The sequence below is a fragment of the Meles meles genome, chromosome 21 (genome assembly GCF_922984935.1).
Source record: "Meles meles chromosome 21, mMelMel3.1 paternal haplotype, whole genome shotgun sequence".
Lineage (NCBI taxonomy): Eukaryota > Metazoa > Chordata > Mammalia > Carnivora > Mustelidae > Meles > Meles meles.
Window position 1 is genome coordinate 14,736,558 of NC_060086.1, and position 20,445 is coordinate 14,757,002.

Here is a 20,445-nt window from a genome sequence, read left to right on the forward strand (position 1 = left end):
TTCAAAATACGTATCAGGGAAGCTCTGTTGATTGCTATACACATGTTAATTGATGGGGAATACTATCTTCTCAATATTTCTGTTGAATGAGCTGAAGGAGATAGGTTAGAAAGTTACCTGGCATCCCAGGGAAGAATCCTGTAGGGGGAATTTTTCTTCCTGTTTCTCTATGTGTCCTTTTTATAGGAATGGGGACTACAGAGGGCGAGGGCGAGGGCCACAGGAGGGGTGGGGAGGCGTTCTGGTCCTTTTCTATAAAGCTTCATTTCCAGGGCTATGAACATGTGCAGCTGGACCAGCTTCTCGGCCCTTTCTCACAAGCCATAGACCATCCTTTAAATAATCTTTTTTTTTTTTTTTTTTTTTTTTTTTTGCCAGAAATCCTTTCAATTAAATGGAGGTTTCTTTGGAATAATGAAACCCTCCATCTCAAGCCTCTCACTCCAATCATCCCTGCAAATCAATTAAGCCGAGATACATCTATTTGACTGACTGCTGACCCCCTTCTCGTTCCAGAGCTTTGCCCCTGGGCAGCTCTTAGAGAGAGGAGGTGTCTGTCCCACAAACAGGGCTCTTTTCCAAAGGGCTGGGCACTCCGTGGATTTGAAATAGTAGTAGCTTCTTGTTTATTTTATTCAGGATATGATTTTTATTTATTCACGCAGCCAATATATATTGAATAGCTCCTAAGAGTAAGTCGTCATGCTGAGTTCTATGGGAGATGAGACAGAAGTGTGGCAGGTCGCTGAGCCTCTCTGAGCCTCTCTTCTATAAAATGGTGACAGTGGTACGTGCCTTCTAGTGTGTTGTAGGAAAAGAGATAATCCACATGGAGCATTTAGCACAGCATCTGCCTAGAGCTACACAATGGACATTTTCGTAGACAGCTATTAGAGGATGTGCTCCCGGAGAATGAGGGAATAAAGCCATAAAGAGAAAGATAGAGAGCCCAGGGAGCCAGGAATCAATTGCTGGATTAGCATAGATGCTAATTAGCATAGATGCATATGAAGCATCGCTGTTATGCTTAATAAATGTTAGTTGTGACCATCGCTAGTTTAATTAACATCAGATGAGTCGGAATCAATGAGGGCTGAGTTGAAATCTTTGTTCGGCTGCTTAGTGGCTGGTGGGATCTCACCCCATTATTTAACTCTCTGATCCTACCTTGTCCTCACAGAGTGGGAATAATAAAACCTAGAATAATAAAACCTACCTAACGGAGCTCCTGGGAAGCGAGGCGACGTCTGTGAAACACACAGGCAGCACTTCAGTGTATGGACAGGGGAGCTGTCCGACAAACACTGCGAAAGGTAGACTGTGTTAAGTGCACAGAGAATGGAGATAACTCTTTGATTCTTTATACTTAAATGTATCGTCTGTATTTCCAGCTACTGACATATGTTAATTTTTGCTCATTTATTTGCCAGGATAAGACATGTCATGCGGAATCGCAATGTAAAGTAGGCTTATAATAAAAACATCTGTTCCCAATTCTGATCCCCAGAGGCAAGCACTTCTGATTCTTCATTGTTGTTTTCTTCTGTTACTTACCTCATTTCTAAGTAACAGGTTTGCATGGCTATTTTCAGATATAGCCTCTTCAAGGCATTCTTTATTGACATACTCTTAGAGTATGTCAATAAAGAATTAGAAGAGCATTTAGCCCTCTTTTCTGAGTACCCCACTCCACTCCTCTCCCCTTCCTCCATCCTCTCCGTGCATTTAGATCACAGTTTTATATGTTACATTATTATCACTAGGGAAACATTGTTTATGTTGGGGGCAAGTTGTATGCTGTGATGATGTCCTTTCTTACCTTTTTGTTTTCTCCTGGAGTTAATACTGCCTTTTTTTTTTTTTTTTTCATTTATTGAGGGTTTTGTTTTCTGTTTTTGTTTTTTGTTGTTTTTTTTTTAATGTGCCTATCCTTCACTATTTTTCCATCTGACTCACAGGCCTGTCATTTACCTGACAATATTACTTCCTAAATTGTGAAATATATCAGATGACCATTCCGTTTTCCCCCTGGCCACCTCCTGCTAATGGGCCCTCCATGATCCTGCCATAATCTTGGCTAGCTCCTTCTTACCCCCTCTCTCTCATCCTGGAATTTTCCTTGCTGCTTTGTCCAGTTTTTCTGTTTTCTGAACTCCATACCTTCCTCATTACTGCTTTTTTCCCTTCATTTTACTGGAACATACCCTCTAGTAGCTTCCTAAGGAACGGTACATGGGAAATAAATGTTTAGAGTCGGGAAGCCTTGTTGGCTCAGTTGGTTAAGCTTCTGTCTTAGACTCAGGTCATGATCCCAGGGTCCTGGGATGGAGTCCTGTATCAGGCTCTATGGTTTCTCCCTCTGCCTGCCACTCCCCCTGCCTGTTCATTCTCTCTCTCTCTCTCTCTCTCTTTTTCTCTCTCTGACAAATAAATAAACCAAATCTTTAAAATAAATAAATAAGTATTTAGAGTCTTTGCCTTTTGGAAAACAGTATCATTCTATTTTCCTGCCTATAGTTTGGAGGGGGGGAGTTTAATAGAATTCTGGGTTAAAAAATATTTTCCATCGAAAATGTGAAGGCATCACTTCATTGTCTCCTAGCTTCCAGTATTGCTATCGAAATGTTGGATGCCAAACTTACTCCTAGTCCTTTTCCTATGACCTGATTTGTCCTCTCTGGAAGCTTTTAGGGTCTTCTCTTATTTCCTGATGACCTGAGATTTCACAAGGAGGTTCTGAGAAGGTTCTTTATCCACTGATGGCAATGAGCACCCAAAGGGCCATTTAAATCTGAGGACTCGTGGTCTTGCATCGGGAAACTCCTCTAATATTATTTCTCTGATAATTTCATCCCTAACTTTACATTCTAGCCCCAAAAGCTAGACAAGAAAGGGAACATAACCTCTGCACTCTCTTTGCAGGATTTCTATTAATTGGATATTAGACCTAAATTAACCTCATTTCCCCCACCATTTCTTATCTTTCTTCCATTTAACTTTTTATTAACTTTTTTGGAAGATTTCCTCAAATTTGTCTTCCAAACATTCTATTGATACATTTCTGGTATTTAATTTTTTAATTGCCAAGAACTCCCTCTCGTTCTTTCTTCCTTTTTCATAGCATCCTACTATTGTTTTATAGATGCAATATCTTATTTAATTTCAGTGGATATTAATTATCAGGTTGTGGGGTTCTCGTTTTTTGGGTTTTGTTTTTAATTTTCTCTTAATCGGCATCGTCTGCTTCGTGCAAGTTCTTCGTAGCAACTCGTCGCTTTTGATCTCTTCCTTTCACGTGAAGACTCTCCTCCAACATCAAGTGATTCTTGACTCTCTGTTTATTCTTCAGTAGGAGGTGACAAATGCAGTGTGTACAAGTTCTGCTTGTCGATTAAACAGCTTCACCGTAGGGCGAATGGGCGCCGACTGTGTTTCAGTAACACACGAATAACTCACTAAGCAGTTGACTTCCAGAAGCAATCGTTGTTCTTTTTAACCCTGAGCCCATAGCCGCCCTCTCAGAATGCGTTTGAGTTCTCTCTTAAGTTTGCGTATAAAAGTGCTATTTCAGGGAATATAGGTACATACATTTTCTGGTTCCCAGTCCTTCTAAAAGCAAACTTGTCTCTTTTAAAAGGTGATTCTAGGGCGCCTGGGTGGTTCAGTGGGTTGAGCCTCTGCCTTCGGCTCAGGTCATGATCTCAGGGTCCTGGGATCGAGTCCTGCATCGGGCTCTCTGCTTAGCAGACAGCCTGCTTCCTCCTCTCTCTCTGTCTGCCTTTCTGCCTACTTGTGATTTCTCTCTGTGTGTGTCAAATAAATAAATAAAATCTTTAAATAAATAAATAAATAAAAGGTGATTCTGGGGGCTGTGTGTGGTAGTAAAAGTAAGTCAGAGAAACTTGGGTCCAAATCCTGACTTCCATGCTAATTATATGATCTTGAACCTATCCCAGGTTTGGTTTGCTTGGCTATAAAATGGGGATGGTGATAGCAATAATAATATGAATAATACCGCCTATCTTGGAGAGTTTTTGAGGTTGCTTAGTTGTGTTTAGCAAGGGCCTGGCACATGGTAAATAATCTATAAGCCTCAGGGATGGTGTTTCAACCAGTTGAATGTTATACCAATACGCTAATCTCTGAAGAAACACGTCCTGTATGTTTTTCCGACCTTGTGACCAAGTTCTTGAGGGTGTCGTCAAAACCCTAACAGCAGAAATAGAAAGTTCAGCCTCATTACGGGTTGTCTTGTGTCTCAGTTTTTCCAACCTGCATTGACATGTTGGGTAGCTGTACAACCCTATGGAAATCCGGTTTTCCTTTCTTGTAACTAAAATCTTTCTTACAGTTAATTTTGTAAATGCCTTTTCTTCTGATTATGAAAAAAAAAATGCATGTCCTCCTGCTTGTAAATGCAAATGTAAGGAAAGTATAATTTCCCTTTGCCTTTGCTTATCGGCCTGCTGGTCTCTGCTGGGGCCTCTCGCCCTGCAGATCCCCTTCTTCCCCGGCCCTCGCCTGCAGAGCCAGGCAGTGGTGCCCCTGTTCCCAGCCACAGAGCAGGGAGGCCACGAGGAAATGAAGGAGATGGTGTCCTCCAGAGAAGCATGTCACTGTCACCTCCCCAGGGCAGAGGGCCTGTGACAGCTCACTCTGATCCAAGTGGACGCCCGACAAGAGAAGCTTCCATCAGCCCAGGGAGATCTGGTGTCACCTGTGATTAATCATCAAAGCTGAAAGCAAACAAGTTCCTGATTAAACAGCGATGTCCCAGGGTCCTTGTCACTGCCGAATAAGAGCGGTTGGTCATGAGCAGCTGCTTAAAGCCCCCGCCCCCGGGATCCCAGCTGCCGTCGGGACAGGTGTCAGGCCCCACCTCACCTTCTCAGGGGTTGTGCCTCACATTTCCGCCTCCCTGGCCCTCCTTTCCCGGGCTCCTGGAGTGGCCGAGCTGGGCACTGACGACGGCGTCGTAGGTCACCGTAAGGAACACCACCCTGGGGAAATTACGGTGCATGCCATGGTGTGTTCCCACCCAAAGCCATGGCGTGCTGGGGGCTGAAGACATAATTCACAGGGAAGGGAAGTCTTCTGGGCTCAGGACTGTGGTTTGCCGCTTTTGACCTAATGAATTTGTGGCTGATCAGAACGTCTCCACTCTGCAAACACTCCTGCCAAGGACTTTGCGAAGACCTTCCACCTTGGCCAGGACTAACCTCAGAGCTACCATCTGCCCTCCTCCCCAGTCCCAGAGGGCTCAGGACTTGTGGCCCCTGACCTTCCAGGCTGGCCCTGGGCTGTGACAAAAACCCGTCTCCCCAGCAGCTCCTGGCACGGTCCACTGTGTCGTTGTCACTGGGAGAGATGGGCACCCCGGGATTTTCTGGCCTTTTCTTCCAAAGCAGGGCATTGCTCTGATGCTTAAGTGGTTCTCTCTCTCTCTCTCTCCAGCCTCTGCCCTTGTGCCAAGTCAGATTATCTTTCCTTTTATAGATTCTGGCCGTCGCAGCTCTAGATCCCGAGGAAGACTGGCTCGGGGAGGGCCAGGCGCCAGCCTGGAGGCTCTGAAGTCGGACCTCCATATCGGGACGGCGGCTGCTGTCTACTGAGCACCGACTGTATGCCAGGTACTTGGCTTATGTTATCTCCTGTACTGGGAAAAAAAACCCAAACAAACAAACAAACAAACAAAAAAAAAACGCTGAGTGAGGCTTACCTGAGACTTGACAGGGGAACAGTTGGGGAAGTCCTAGGCAGAGAGAGGTGAGTGAGCAGGTTTGGTGAAGAGCCCAGGACACAGTCAAGACGAGAGTCCGGGAGCCAGCAGGAGCAAAGCTGAGCAAAATGATCCTCCCCATAGAACCTGCCCCAGGACCCTTGAACTTGCTTTTCCCACTGTTCATAAAAAGGACCATGGGATCTAGGCTCTGACTCAGGATTGAACACCAGCCCCCATGACCCCCAGTGAGGACTGTGGCATAGAGCAGGGAGGACCACCCAGCACCGTAGGCTGTCAGGGCCTCAGCGTCTGAGGGCACGATTCTGGGCAAACTCTTTTCAAGGAAACTGCCCAGAACTGGATACCAGCTGCTGGTAGATCCATCTCCGAAGACCAGGCAGAGTCAGGCACGTCCAGGGTCACGGCCAAGTGTACGGGGAGGAAATGATCTGAAATCGTGTCCAAAATGGTTTTTTCTTCGAGGTTAGCTACACTATCTGTAGTTTTTACCCATGAAATACTTCATGTAGTTACGTCTGTGTGTGTCTGTGTGTGTGTGTGAGACGATAATACAGGGGGCACCATGTCCCCGGCTGAGCGTCACCCCAAGCCCCAGTATCACTGGTGTCTCCCGGGGACAATGACATGGTGCTGCCCCCCGCATGGGAGCCACCGTTCTGGTTTTTATCCATTCCTTGCTCCTCAGTATGGTTTTGCTGTATATCCTTAACACCATAGCTCAGCGGTCCTTTTTAGAGACATGGACAGTGTCATATTGTGGGGGCTCCCGTGACCCGCCGCTGTCCCCGCGTCACACCCCGAGGTTCATCAGCGAGGACAGGGGTAGGCTGCTGCTTCTCGCTTGGCCACTTCAGCACGTGGCATCACTGAAGGCACGCGGTGCTTATCCCCGCTCCTGCCTAAGGACATCGGCCTGCTTCCTCCGGCTTGGATGCACACCATCCCTGCCGGGCCATCCTTGCACAAGCCCCCTGCCCTACAGGGTTATTTTCTCGAGGGATCACACCGAGGAGGGAAGCCTGGGAATGTGCCCTGCACATCCAAGCCTACCAGGTCAAGTCAGCCTGTTTTCCAATCCCGAAGTTTATTCCAGCCACTCCGGAAGGCCCGGAGGTGAATTCCTGCTCACCTTGGTCTTTGGCCCTGGAGTGGGAACAGATGGGCTGGGTCATGGTTCCTAATCCGAGGGAACACCATTCAGCCCAGACGATGTGTCTATAGAACACGAATGATCCTGCCCCCACCCCCGCTCTAGGTTGCGGACCATGACAGTAAGGAACAGGTGCACACCGGGCACAGGGTAGGAGCCCAGCCTGGGGGGCACTTCTGTCCCTTCTCTTCCGCAGCCCTCCTCACACACCCCTGCAGCTATCTGTGCCAGCAGCTGGCTCTCACCAGCAAACTGTGGCTGCCTCCCAAGGGCAGGGACCACGTGGGAACCACCTTTGCGTCCCTGCTCCTGGGACCAGCGCTCGGCGCTCACGGGCGCTCATCACTGTCAGCTGGTGGTGGAGGCCATGGCGTCTGCTGAGTGGCCCCGTGGCTCAGGACACTCACAAAACTAGGCAGTTGTCATGAGTTTGACTTGACCTGCGTTCGCAAAGGGGTGCGGGGCACCGTGGTGGCAGTGGTGGACACGAGATTGAGGCTCGGTCATTCCCTTGCATGTAAGGTGGGAGGGTCCCCTTCATTTCTTTTGCCAGGGGGAAGGCTTGGCTCTAGTCATGTCCTGCTTCGTTTTTATTCTCCTTTTTCCCAGCAGAGGCCATGGAAAGGGCACCCCAGTCCCTGGAGGAGGCATTTCTGTTGCACTGGGTATGCCTGGCTCTGCCCCCTCGGCCCGTGAAGGGCGGCCAGAAATGCTTCTCTGCTCCATCCAGACCTGCATGTCTCCCTGGCTTGAAATTTAACTAATTTCTGGGCACATGCCTTGACCCCCAGTAACCAGCGTCTGCCTGTGTGAGCACCTGGTTCTCAACTCACTGTCCTTAGCTAGTCTTTGTATCAGGTAGATATGTTCACTAGGCAGGAAGGTTTGGGGTGGATGTAATTGTTGATCCAATTTAAAATGGCTCAGGGAAAAGGGCATTTATTATCTTGCCTATGAAGTAGTCCAGTGGTGGGGGGGAGCGGTGGACGGCGTCTGGTATTAGTGAATTCAGTGCCCAGGAGGGGACATCAGGGACCCAAGTTCTCCCCATCTTTCTGCTCTGCCATCTTGCAGGTGTTAGCTTTTGTCCTCTGTGAGTCCTCAGGTCACAGGATGGCTGCACAACTCCCAGCATCACACACACCTCCACCTGCTAACATCCCAAAACTGGATGACAGTGTTCCTTCCTGTGTCCCTGTCAAAGATCAAGGAAAAGCACCCAAGTGCCCCCACAGCAGGCTTTCCCACAGGTAGTGGGTGTCATAAAGTGCTCTACGTGCCTTTTCTGAAGCCACTCGTAGAGACTGCACAAGACCTTGCTCCTCCCAGCTCAGAAGATGCCCAGCCTCCCTGAAGCCCCAGGCTACTCAGTTCCTGAGAGCCCTGAGGATTCTGTATGCAGGAGGAGTTGGGGGGTGACAAGGACAGACACAGCAGTGGCTGCCACATGCTCCATTAATGGGTTGAATCGAGTGCTTAGGATTTAGATAGAGTCTTTGAGAATAGTCTAGGAAAGTACATTTTGCTTCTTGGGTAGAAATGGCCATACTAACCCAAGGGAGGAGTGGCTGCCGTGGGCATGTTCACGTCGCCCCAAACCACAGGCTCACCGCGGAGCTCCGGTAGCCATCCTCTTCGTCAGCGAGAGGGCTGGCGGGGGTCAGGACTTGTGTCTGGGAGGCAGGGCTGTCTGCGTACTATTCCCCGCCCAGGAGAGGGACTGGGCTTCCATTTCTCCCACTCCAAATCAGTTGTCGCTCGTGACAGCAAACAGGTATGGTCACTCAGCCCTTCAAGTTGTAGGAAGCAAACACCCACGTGCATAGCTCAGATCGGTGTGGAGACTCCCAGATCCCACAGCAAGCACCAGGCAGCACAAGTGGCCAAGGCTTATGGGGCCAGGACTAGAGAGAGATGGCTCCTGCCTCTTCTTCAGGAGCCACCTGGCTTCTCATTCAGGCTTTGCTCAGCAGACTGGCTCCTTCTGCCTTCCTCCACCTTCTCTGGTTCCAGTCTCCCCTGCCTGTGCCGCGGCTTCTCTGTGACCCAGCTCTGTTCACCCCGATGCTGCCTCTGGCTCGATTCCCCACAGCACACTCACTGTCCCGCCGTCTCTTCGGCCCCACCCGAAACCCCCAGCCTGTGGACCAGTCCTCCGTGAGGCAGGTCAGTGGACCAGCCAGAGGGTTTCCTTGGTGCAAACAAGCCGCTGGGGCTGTGGTCTTCCCCAAAGATGTGTGACAGGGGGAAAGATTGGATATTGGCTTGTCTATTGTGCCGTACTTGCTATTGTACTCGTACATTCGTTTGTCTTTTTTTTTTCCTTCCAAACTGTACAAGCCGTGCACTGCCATATGCTTGTTGTAAATAAAAAACAGTGTCACATCCACATCCGCCTTGGTCACTAGCCTCTGAAGTTATTCTTCTTCCCAGATGTGACCATTGCGTCCAGTTTTCTGGAACCTTTTCCTGCCCTTTCTTTTCTCCCTTCCTTCCTCTCTCTCTGCACACGCACCTGACTAGTCTTGCTTAGCGGTGTGTTACGTTTGTGGTTTCACGCTGCGCTGTGACATCTTCCTCCCGACTCCCAAATAACGTGTCATTTTCCACACACCAGCCAATTCTCCGCCACCGGCTGGGATGCCACAACTCGACTCAATCCCAACACTAACTCTCCAGAGTCACCAAAGACCCCCACAAGCCTGCCCCCACTTCCAATGCCAGCTTCAAGTCCCAGGGGCCACCCATACCCTCCCCGAGCAGCCACAAATCCGGGGTTCCCACAACCCCTTGTCAGGTTCAGTAATTTGCCAAAATGACTCATACACCCCAAGAAGACACGATACTAAGTACAGCTTAAGGGATGCAAATGAGCAGCTGGAGGGTGGAGTCTAGAAGGGTCTGGAGTGTGGGAGCCTCTGTCCCCGTGGAGTTGAGGTAAGCCACCTGTCCAGCGGGGGCATGTATTCCCCTGCTCAGAAGCTCCTTGAAGCCCACTGTTGAAGGATTTTTATCAAGGTTTCATTAGATCATTCATTCTTGATTGATTAGATCATTCATTCTTGATGACTGAACTCAATTTCCAGCTTCTCTCTCCTCCCCGGAGGTAGGGGTGTGGGGCTGAATGTCATAACCCTCTAACCACTTGGTCTTTCCGGCATCCACCCCCCCCCCCCCCAAGCTATCTCCAAGCCCTTAAGCCCAGCGTCATCTCATTACCATACAAAAGACACTCATCATTCAAGATTCCAAGAGTCCTAAGAGCTCTGTGTCCGGAACCAGGACCAAGACCAAATTTTTTTTTGATAGTATATTTCATACATGTATTCTGAAATTTGACTTTTTTAAAAACAATATGTCTTGGGATGTGTTTACGCTACCACATTCCTTTCGAAGGTTACTCCCTATTACAAAAGGATTGTGGAGAAGGAACTGACCAGCTGACCAGCATCTCGCTTGCTTCCGTGGGTTCCTGCTGCAAACAGCGCCAAGGGTCCATGCAAAGCACTGGGGAAAATTAAGTATTCATCAGTAGAGAAATGGGTAAATAAATTATGGTATATTCTTGCAATAGAATAAGACATAAAACAGTCAAATCGAACAATTAACTCAATAGTCGCAGACTTTAATGCCTACTTTCAATAATGGATAGAACCACTAGCCGGAAGATCAACAAGGAGACAGAGGACTTGAATGACCCTATAAACGAACTAAATCTAGCAGACATCCTTAGCACACTCTTCCCAACGGCAGCAAGGCACACTCTTCTTTTTTTTTTTTTTTTTTTTTTAAAGATTTTATTTATTTATTTGACACAGAGAGATCATAAGTAGGCAGAGAGGCAGACAGAGAGAGTGAGAGGGAAGCAGGCTCCCTGCTGAGCAGAGAGCCCGATGTGGGACTCGATCCCAGGACTCTGAGATCATGACCTGAGCTGAAAGCAGCAGCTTAAACCACTGAGCCACCCAGGCGCCCCGGCACACTCTTCTTAAGCACACATCTGAAACATTCTCCAAGCTCGGTCGTACACGGGTCCATAGAGCTAGCTTCAGCAGCTTGAAAGGACTGAAATAATATGGAGCATGTTTTCCAGCCACAATGGCATTAAATTAAAAATAAATAACATGGAAATTTGGGGAATTCACAAATACAGGGGAAACTGAACACCACAATTCTACATCACCAGTGGGTCAAAGAAGGAATCGGGAAAGAAATTAGGAAACTTATTTTGAGATGAATGAAGGTGAAGATTGCAGCCTACCAAAATGGATGCAGCTGAAGCAGCGCTTGGAGGGAAATTTATAGCTCTAATGTTTTCACGTAGAAAGATCTTAATAACCTAGCGTTTCACCTTATGCAACTAGAAAAAGAAGAGCAAATTAAACCCAAAGGAAGCAGACAGAAGGAGATAATAGAGATTAGTACAGAATTAAGTGAGTTAGAGAATAGAAAAGCAATGGAAATCAGTGAAACCAAAAGTTCTTTGTTGTTTTTAATTTTTTTAAGAATATTTGACATGTAATGCTACATTAGTTTCAGATAAAGTTGGTTCTTTGAAATAACAGCAAAATTGATAAACCTTTAGCTAGAGTGACTAAGGAAAAAAGAGAGAAGTCTACACACTCTTCTCTCCCCTTCTTTCTCCCCCTTCCCCTTCCCTCTTCTCTCTCCCTACCCACCTCCTTCCTCCTCCTCTTCCTTCCCCTCCCCCTCCTTTCTCTCTCACTCTCCCCTTCTCCCTCTTCTACTTCCCCTTCTCTCTCCCCACTCCTCTCTTCCCCTTCCCTTCCCTGCCCCCCCCCAACAAGGTTAATGAGACTTACAGGAAACTAAGAAGAGAGAAACCATGGTTTGAGAGTATGATGGCTGGGGCAGTAAGAAGTTAAAATAGGTATTCATTTTGTTCCCCCTAATTAAGGCAAGGTATCCCTTGGTAGAGTTTCAAGGGCACCCTAGATCCAGAAGAACGTGATTCTGATTAGTGTAATCGGAAATAAAAGAGAGGACATTACTAGAAACCTTCTGTAAATAAAAGTGTTATAAAGGAATAATACAGTAATTGTTTCCAATAAATTATATGACTTAGATAAAATGGACAAATTCTTAGAAAGATACAAACTACTGAAACTGACTCAAGAAAAAACAGGAAATCTGAGCAAACATATAACAAGTAAAGAATTAGTAACCAAAAATATACCCACAAAGAAATGCCCAGGCCCAGATGTCTTCCCTGGTAGATTCTGCCATACAAAAGAAAAAATTCTTCACAGACTCTTCCAAAGGATAGAAAAGAAGGGAATATTTCCCAACTAATTCTGTAAGGCCAACATTACTCCAGTAACAAAACCACTCCAAGACATTCACAAGTGAGAAAACTACTGACCAATATCTCTTATGAATATAGAAGCAAAAGTCCTCAAAAGTATACCATCAAATTGAATCCAGTAGTATATAAGAATAATTACACACCACAACGAAGTGGGATTTATATCAAGAATTCATGCTTTTTCTAATACCTGAAAATCAAGAAATGTAATACACCGCATTAACAGAATCAAAACTAAAAATCACATGGTCATCTAAATTGATTAATTTCATGACAAAATTACTCAACAAACCAGGAACGTAAGGGATCTTCCCCACCCTGATAAAAGATATCTAAACACACACACACAACTAACCAACTAGTATCACACTTAATGACAAAAAAAAAAAAAAAAGGACACTTTCCCCCTACGATCAAGAACAAGAAAAGACGTTCTTGCCAATCCCATTCAATGTTGTGCTGGAGGTTCTAGGCAGGGCAGTTAGGCGAGAAAAAGAAATAAAAGCTGTCCAGATTGAAAAGCCAGAATTAAACTATCTAACTGCAGGTGACATTATCTTGCATGGAGAAGATCACAAGAAGCCCGGCAACAAACAATTAGAACTAAGAAATTATTTCAGTAAGGTTGCAGAATGAGAGATCAATAGAGAAAAATCAGTTGTCTATCTATACACTAGCAGTGAACATTCCACAAATGAAATTAAGAAAACAGTTCATATTTACGATGTCATCAAAAAGAATAAAATACCTAGGAACGCATTTAGCAAAAGAGGTGCAAGACTTATACACTGAAGGGGCGCCTGGGTGGCTCAGTGGGTGAAGCCTCTGCCTTCAGCTCAGGTCATAATCCCAGGGTCCTGGGATCGAGTCCCGCATCGGGCTCTCTGCTCAGCGGGGAGCCTGCTTCCCCCCACACACACACTGCCTGCCTCTCTCCGTACTTGTGATCTCTCTCTCCCTCTGTCAAATAAATAAATAAAATCTTAAAAAAAAAAAAAAAAGACTTGTACACTGAAAACTATAAAACATTGCTGGAAGAAAGTAAAGACCTTAAAAAAGAAAAAAGACTCATACACTGAAAACTATAAAACATTGCTGGAAGAAAGTAAAGACCTTAAAAAAGAAAAAAGACTCATACACTGAAAACTATAAAACATTGCTGGAAGAAAGTAAAGACCCAAACAAATGAAAAGATACCCTGTATTCATGGGTTATTGTTTTACGGCCTCCAAATCAATCTACACAGCCAGTGGAATCAGTATTGAAATCCCCGCTTCCTCCTTCTGCAGATATTGACAGACTGATCCTTAAAACCTATGGAATTGCTGTGACTAACCAAAACAATGTTAAAAAGAAGGAAAAAGTTCAGAGGACTCACGCATGCTTCCCAATTTCAAAACTTACTACACATCTACGGTATTGAAGACAATACGGTGCTGGCGTAAATATAGACCTATAGACCCATGCAACAGAATCGAGAGTCCAGAAGCAAACACAGTGAGTTGATTTTTGATGAAGATGCCAAGGCCAATCCATGGGGAAAGAATAATCTTTTCAACAAATTTTGCTGGGACAACTAAACACCCGCATGTGAAAGAACCAGTTGAACCTCTACCTCACATCATACGCAAATACGAATTCAAAATGCATCATGGGCCTTAAACGTAAGCCCTAAAAGGATAAAACTCTTAGGAAAAATAGAAGCAAATCTTCACGGCCTCAAACTAGACAATGGTTTTTGGATACACACCAAAAGCCCAAGTGAAAAAAGAAAAAAAATAAATCAATGGGACTCCATCAAAGCTAAAAACTTTTGTGCTACAAATAATACCTTTAAGGAGCATGAAAATGTAACCGAGAGAATGGGAGGATATACTTATACATCATATATCTGATAAGGGACTTATACGCAGGTCGCATAAAGAATTCCTACCACTCCATAGTAAAGACAACCCAGTTTAAAACTGGGCAGGGGGTTTTGAATAGACATCTCTCGGTATACAAATGGCCGATACGCACATGAAAGGATGCTAACATCGTTAGCCATTAGAGAAATACAAATCAAAATCACACTGAGATACCACTTCCTACCCACTCGGATGACTAATAAAACAGACAGACAACCACAGGTGTTGACAAGGATGTGCATACATTAGAATCCTCATACATCGCTAGCAGGAATGTAAATTGTGGCAGGCACTTTGGGAAGCCGTTTGGCAGTTCCTCAAGTTCTTAAAGATGGGCTTTCCATGGGGCTCAACAATTCTACCTTCTGTGTCTGTCCAAGGGATATAAGAACATAGGTCTAGGGGCTCCTGGGTGACTCCGTTGGTTAGGCATCTTCTTTCAGTTCAGGTCATAATCTTGCAGTCCTTGGATTGAGCCCCACATCAGGCTCCTGCTCAGCAGGGAGCCTGCTTCTCCCTCTCCCTCTGCCTCTCTTCCCTCCCTGCATGTGCTCTCTGCTCTCTCTCATGCTTTCTCTCAAATAAAAATGAATCTTTAAAAAAAAAACAAAACACCATAGGTCTACACAAAAACACATACACATACACATACATTCATAGCAACATAACTTATAATCACCAAGAAATAGAAGCCACCCACCCAAATGTTCACCAATGGATAGGTAAATAAGATGGGATATAGGCATATGATGAAAAATTATTCATCAGTAAAAAGAAAGGAAGTACTGAAACAAAATGGATGAAAAGTAAAAACATTACGCTCCATGAAAGAAGTCTGTCACAAAAGACCACATGTTGCAAGATTCTACTTACATAAAAGGTTCAGAATATTAAGTCTACAGAGACAGAACGTAGATTGGGGGCACCTACCACTGCGGGAGCAGGAATGGGGGGACTGGGGAGATGCTAGCTAAGAGGGATGGAGTTTCTTTTGGGGTTGATGATGGAAATGTTCTAAAATCCATTGTGATGGTTGCACAACTCTGTGAATACGCTAAAAACCACTGAAATGTACACATTGAATTTTTAAAGGTGAATTGTATGGTGCATGATTTATATCCCAATAAAGCTGTTTTGAAAAAATGAACGCACACGCACGTGCGTGTGTGTGTGTCAATGTAGATAAAACTCAAAAAAGGTAAAAAACTCAAAAAAAAGAAAAAAACAAGTTGAAAAAGGAAACAAGGAAGCATATAATATGATGTCTTTTATATGAAATTGTAAAACGGAAAGCAATAGTATCTATTGTTTGGGGGAAGATAAATTCTTAGTAAGATAAAAACTTGGATGGAAAGGATATACTCCAACTGCAAAATTTTCCCTCTCTATAAATAATTTTTTTCGAACTTTATGGCTTACTTGTCCATGTTTATGTGTAGTATATAAAGAAATATATATCTTTATGTCTGTATCCTTTTCCTTTCTTAAATAAGAGGTAAAATACCATATGTACTTTATTACTTTTTTTTTAACACTCGATAGTATATTCTAGAGATCACCCTAAAAGAGCTTAAGGAGCCATTCCAGTGAGGCTCCTTATTAACCTTGTTGGGGCTTTTGTCCAAAAGGAGGAGGGCCAGAGATGGACGACTACATGGAGACACTGAAGGATGAGGAGGATGCCTTGTGGGAGAATGTGGAGTGCAACCGGCACATGCTCAGTCGCTACATCAACCCGGCCAAGCTCACCCCCTACCTGCGCCAGTGTAAGGTCATTGATGAGCAGGATGAAGACGAGGTCCTCAACGCGCCCATGCTGCCATCCAAGATCAACCGGGCAGGTAACCCGAGGAGCCGCCCAGGAGGAAAGGGTGGGCGACCCCTTGTGGCAGCTTCAGGAATTACCCCATAGATGACTACCTGAAGGACGGTTCTCCCCGTCAGGAATTTTCAAACTGGGGTGCGCAGACTTCTGCCCACCCCTGTTCCCCCATCGAGCTCTCTACATCTGAAAGTTAAAATAGTTATTCATTTTGTTCCCCCTAATTGAGGCAAGGTATCCCTTGGTAGAGTTTCAAGGGCACCCTAGATCCAGAAGAATGTGATTCTGATTAGTATAATCCGAAATAAAAGAGAGGACATTACTAGAAACCTTCTATAAATAAAAGCGTTATAAAGGAATAATATGAATAATTTTTCCAATAAATTATATGACTTAGATGAAATGGACAAATTTCATCTTCGGCTCGGGTCATGATCCCAGGGTCCTGGTATCGAGTCCCCGCATCAGGCTCTTATAAACTTGGATGGGGGGAAATTACATCTTTATTTTACTAACTTTAACCAAGATTTAGCGTTTCCATCAATTGCAAATGTATGTAGGCGACGAATCACAGTGGGGCTTAGCAATACCTGTGATTTTGTCAACAATAAAATTACAGCTATCTTCATACCACGTTACAGCTGTTACAGATCTTCCAAAATAGCATTTACACTCATCTCCCCCTCAAAATTAGTTATTAGAGCTGCCAAGAGATTGTGTTATTAATGCATTAGTGAAGAAGCACTTTTATTACTGAATCTCAAATTTAATATTTGATAACATATCTTATTAGAATTGATTCCCTTTATAGTCCAATTCCTTTTTATCTGTTTAAAAATATTATTCTGAGAAGGAGTCCACGGCCCTTTATCCCATTCTTCAAAGGTACTAAGTGTGGTTTGTAAAACTTGGTTTTACGTACATAAGCGTATATATACACCTATGTTTGTGCAGGTGTGTATGGGCACAAGGTCACAATGTAAAATATCTTTCTTTCAGTGGCTCACCATTGAAAGCGTTTGGAAATCACTACCCCGCCTTACGATGAAACATACTTATTATGTCTGTCCTGGAACCTCAAGGGAAGAAATATCTGAAAATAAAATATTTGAGGATGGGCCAAGAAATGTAAATATTATGTGGAGCCAATAGCAAAGAAACGGAAAGTGCCTGGCAGGTTACATTTAAGTTAAAGATATTTCCGGACTAGGAAATAATCCCAAAGATCATGGAGCTGTACCTGCTTCCCGTGACTTTTCCTAGCTCTGCCCCCGAAGATTTGTCTTCCTGCTCCGAGTATCAGAAAACCATGCATTACTCTGTAATTGCTTTGTACTTCCAGCCCCCTTCAATCACAGAAGAGCTGGTGCCTGTGTGGTTTATTTCAGCGCCGGTCAGTTGGGAAGCTCTTTGAAACTGTTGGTTTCCCATAACTGCAATTCCATTTAGCCTGGTTCTACCAATTTCTCAGAGAAAGGAAAACTAACAGCCACTGAATCCCTGTTGAGGGTCTGGCACTTTGATTTATAGTATCTGGACTCCCAGATACCACTGTCGAGTGACAGGATGTGGTGAAACTGTCTTCCTAGAGTTTATTAAGGGTTACTAGTCCAGGGTGAGGCTGGGCGCCGAGACTGGCATCCAATCAGAAGTGCCTTCTTCTTCTCACTGGGTGATTTCCGTTCCGCCAGGCCGACTGTTGGACATCCTACATACCAAGGGCCAAAGGGGCTACGTGGTCTTCTTGGAAAGCCTGGAATTTTACTACCCAGAACTGTACAAACTGGTGACCGGAAAGGAGCCCACCCGGAGATTCTCCACCATTGTGGGTACGTGGCTTTGCCATCAGGAGCCTTGGAACTCTGGTAGGAGCGTGTGTGTGCATCTGTGTGTATGTGTGAGTCCAGTGGGGGGACAGTTCCATGACGTCAGGACAGTGTTCACGTGGCCCTTGTGCGCTGTCAACCACTCATTTCTGCCTGATGATCAAAGGCAGGTGACAGAGACAGACCAAAGGAGGAGCCAAGAGAAGTGGGTGTTCGTGGAGCAACCTCCATGAGTGTTGGTGCGGGTGGGGCAGAAACCCCTACTGCCCTCTGGATCCTGTCCTTGCCTTGCCTACTGCATAGGCAGCAACCCTGAGCCAGAGCCCTCGGTAACCTCAGCTCAACTTTCCTCCCTAAATAGTCCTCAATTAGCCTTCTCTCTGCCTCCACCACTACCCCAGTTCCAAGGCTCCTCCAATCCCATCCACTCTACAGCCATTCCTCTTCTCTCCAGTGCTATTTCCAGCCTTCAAGTCACCCTCTTCACCTGAAAACCTTTGGTGGTCTTCCACGGCACCCAGCTAACACCCATGGCTTTAGTGGAGCCCACAAGAACTCTACGCGGTCAGCCCCTCCCCGCTCACACTCCGCTTCTGCCTCTCCACCTCTCCGGACTCCAGCCACTTCGGTCTTCCTTCAGTTTCTGAAATGTGCCAAGTTCCTCCTCGCAGGGCTCCCTGGAGGGCTTTGGCAATGTTTTCCCACCTTCTTAGGACATGTTTTCCCTCCTCTACGCTGTCTTGCTCACTCTGAGTGTCCAGGGCCTGAAGCCTCGGAGCAGTGTTGGTGTGAGTGAGTGAGTGAGTGAGTGAGTGCAGGACGGACCCGCACTCCACCCCTGGGGCCCCGTGCACTCTCCCCACTCCTCGGACCTGACGGGCGCCCCCTCTCCGCAGTGGAGGAGGGCCACGAGGGCCTCACGCACTTCCTCATGAACGAGGTCATCAAGCTACAGCAGCAGATGAAGGCCAAGGACCTGCAGCGGTGCGAGCTGCTGGCCAAGTCGCGGCAGCTGGAGGACGAGAAGAAGCAGCTGACGCTGACTCGGGTGGAGCTGCTGACCTTCCAGGAGCGGTACTACAAGATGAAGGAGGAGCGCGACAGCTACAACGACGAGCTGGTCAAGGTGAAGGACGACAACTACAACCTGGCCATGCGCTACGCCCAGCTCAGCGAGGAGAAGAACATGGCGGTCATGAGAAGCCGAGACCTGCAACTCGAGGTGAGCGGCATGCGCGGGGCCGGGGGGCTGCTGGGGCTCGGGACGCCCGCGCGGGCAGGTGCACACAGGCGCGCACGGGCCGCCAGAGCTTCTCACTCAGCTAGGAGAGGGGAAGTGGGTGACACTGTGTTCTCGGGGGCACCTCGATCCACTATGCGCATGAACACACCAACCCAGTGAGGCTTAGCATGACAGCCGAGGGCCCGGGGCCACCGTGTGCGTGTGCAGACGTGCGCATCAAGACCGGGCGGGGCTTCCCACCCCTGGGTCCGGCCTCAGATCCTCCGTGCGCATGTCAGAACATGCGCACACGGACCCGGTGGGGCTTCCCGCCACCTGCTCCGTCTGCCCCCCATCCCGCCCTGCCTCCCACCTCTGGCCCAGGTACCACGTGCGTGTGCACACATGCTCACCCAGCCCCTCTACAAAGCCAGGACAGGGGGACGCTGGAGAGCCCAGGGACCCTGACCGTGAGCGACCCTCAGGAAAATCAACGGGGAGGCGGACCCAACACTGGTTCCTTGGAGACTTGAGGTGTCTGAGGCCGGGCCCCCGCCGTTCACAGCTGGACCCACAAATCTCCGCATGGCACTGGGGACGGTCAATGTACTTATCAATGAACAATCCGCCACCCAAGTGATTAATGTCATGACTGCGTTTACCTCCTAAATGGGGACGGGGAAGGGAATTTGCTTAACTCATTTATCCTTTTTATTTATTGAGGGCCACCGTGCCCCAGGCTCTTTTCCAGGGATGCATAACTCAAGACCCAGGCTCTGCCGTCATAGAGCTTACATGCTAATCAGCAAACAAATACATAAGCACCTGCTAATAATAAGTGCTACTAAGGAGAGGGAAGGAAGGAGGATGAGGATAGTGAGTGAGAGGTGCGACTTTGAAGAGGATGGCCGGGAAGAGTCTTTGAGAAGGGGACACGGGAGCAGAGGTCTGAGGGCCGGGAGGGAGCCAGCCCCGCAGGGCTCACGGGGGAGAGCAAAGAGCACATGGAAGGTCCTAAGTAGGGGGCATGCTTGGTGGTTTTGACCATCCAGAAAGCCAGTGGCCAGGAGCCAACTGAGCAAGTGGTCCAGAGAGGTGGCCACGGTCCAGATCGTCAGGGCAGGGTAAGAACTCTGGAATTTATTCCGGTTGCGATGGGAAGCCACTGAAGGATTGAGAGCTGGAGAGTGACAACTGATTTATATCTAGAAGGATTACTCTGGCTGCTGGGTAGAAAACAGACTCAGAATATTTATTAAGCACTTGCCGTGTGTAAGGCTCAGTGCTAAGCACGGTGGGGGACACGGGGATAAATAACCCGATTTCTGCTCGGGTCACTTACAATTTAGTTGAAGCAGACAGATCAGTAAACAATTCGCTGGAATTCAGGTGAGTCAGTGGCATGGCGGGCAGTAGAGCATTTCTGCCAAGAACACAGGACTTCGAAAG

General features: G+C 46.7%; 1 protein-coding gene across 3 annotated transcripts in view; it reads left to right on the forward strand.

The window, feature by feature from the left end:
* CARD11 (caspase recruitment domain family member 11) overlaps positions 1-20,445 on the forward strand; it is a 113,801-nt gene that overhangs the window by 66,582 nt on the left and 26,774 nt on the right. For all 3 annotated transcript variants that reach the window (XM_045994043.1, XM_045994045.1, XM_045994044.1), the window contains exons 2-5: positions 5,497-5,630; positions 15,755-15,967; positions 17,640-17,777; positions 18,671-18,996. In XM_045994043.1, coding sequence (XP_045849999.1) covers positions 5,624-5,630; positions 15,755-15,967; positions 17,640-17,777; positions 18,671-18,996 — 684 coding nt within the window. In that variant the 5' untranslated portion in view covers positions 5,497-5,623. The remainder of the gene's footprint in view (positions 1-5,496; positions 5,631-15,754; positions 15,968-17,639; positions 17,778-18,670; positions 18,997-20,445) is intronic.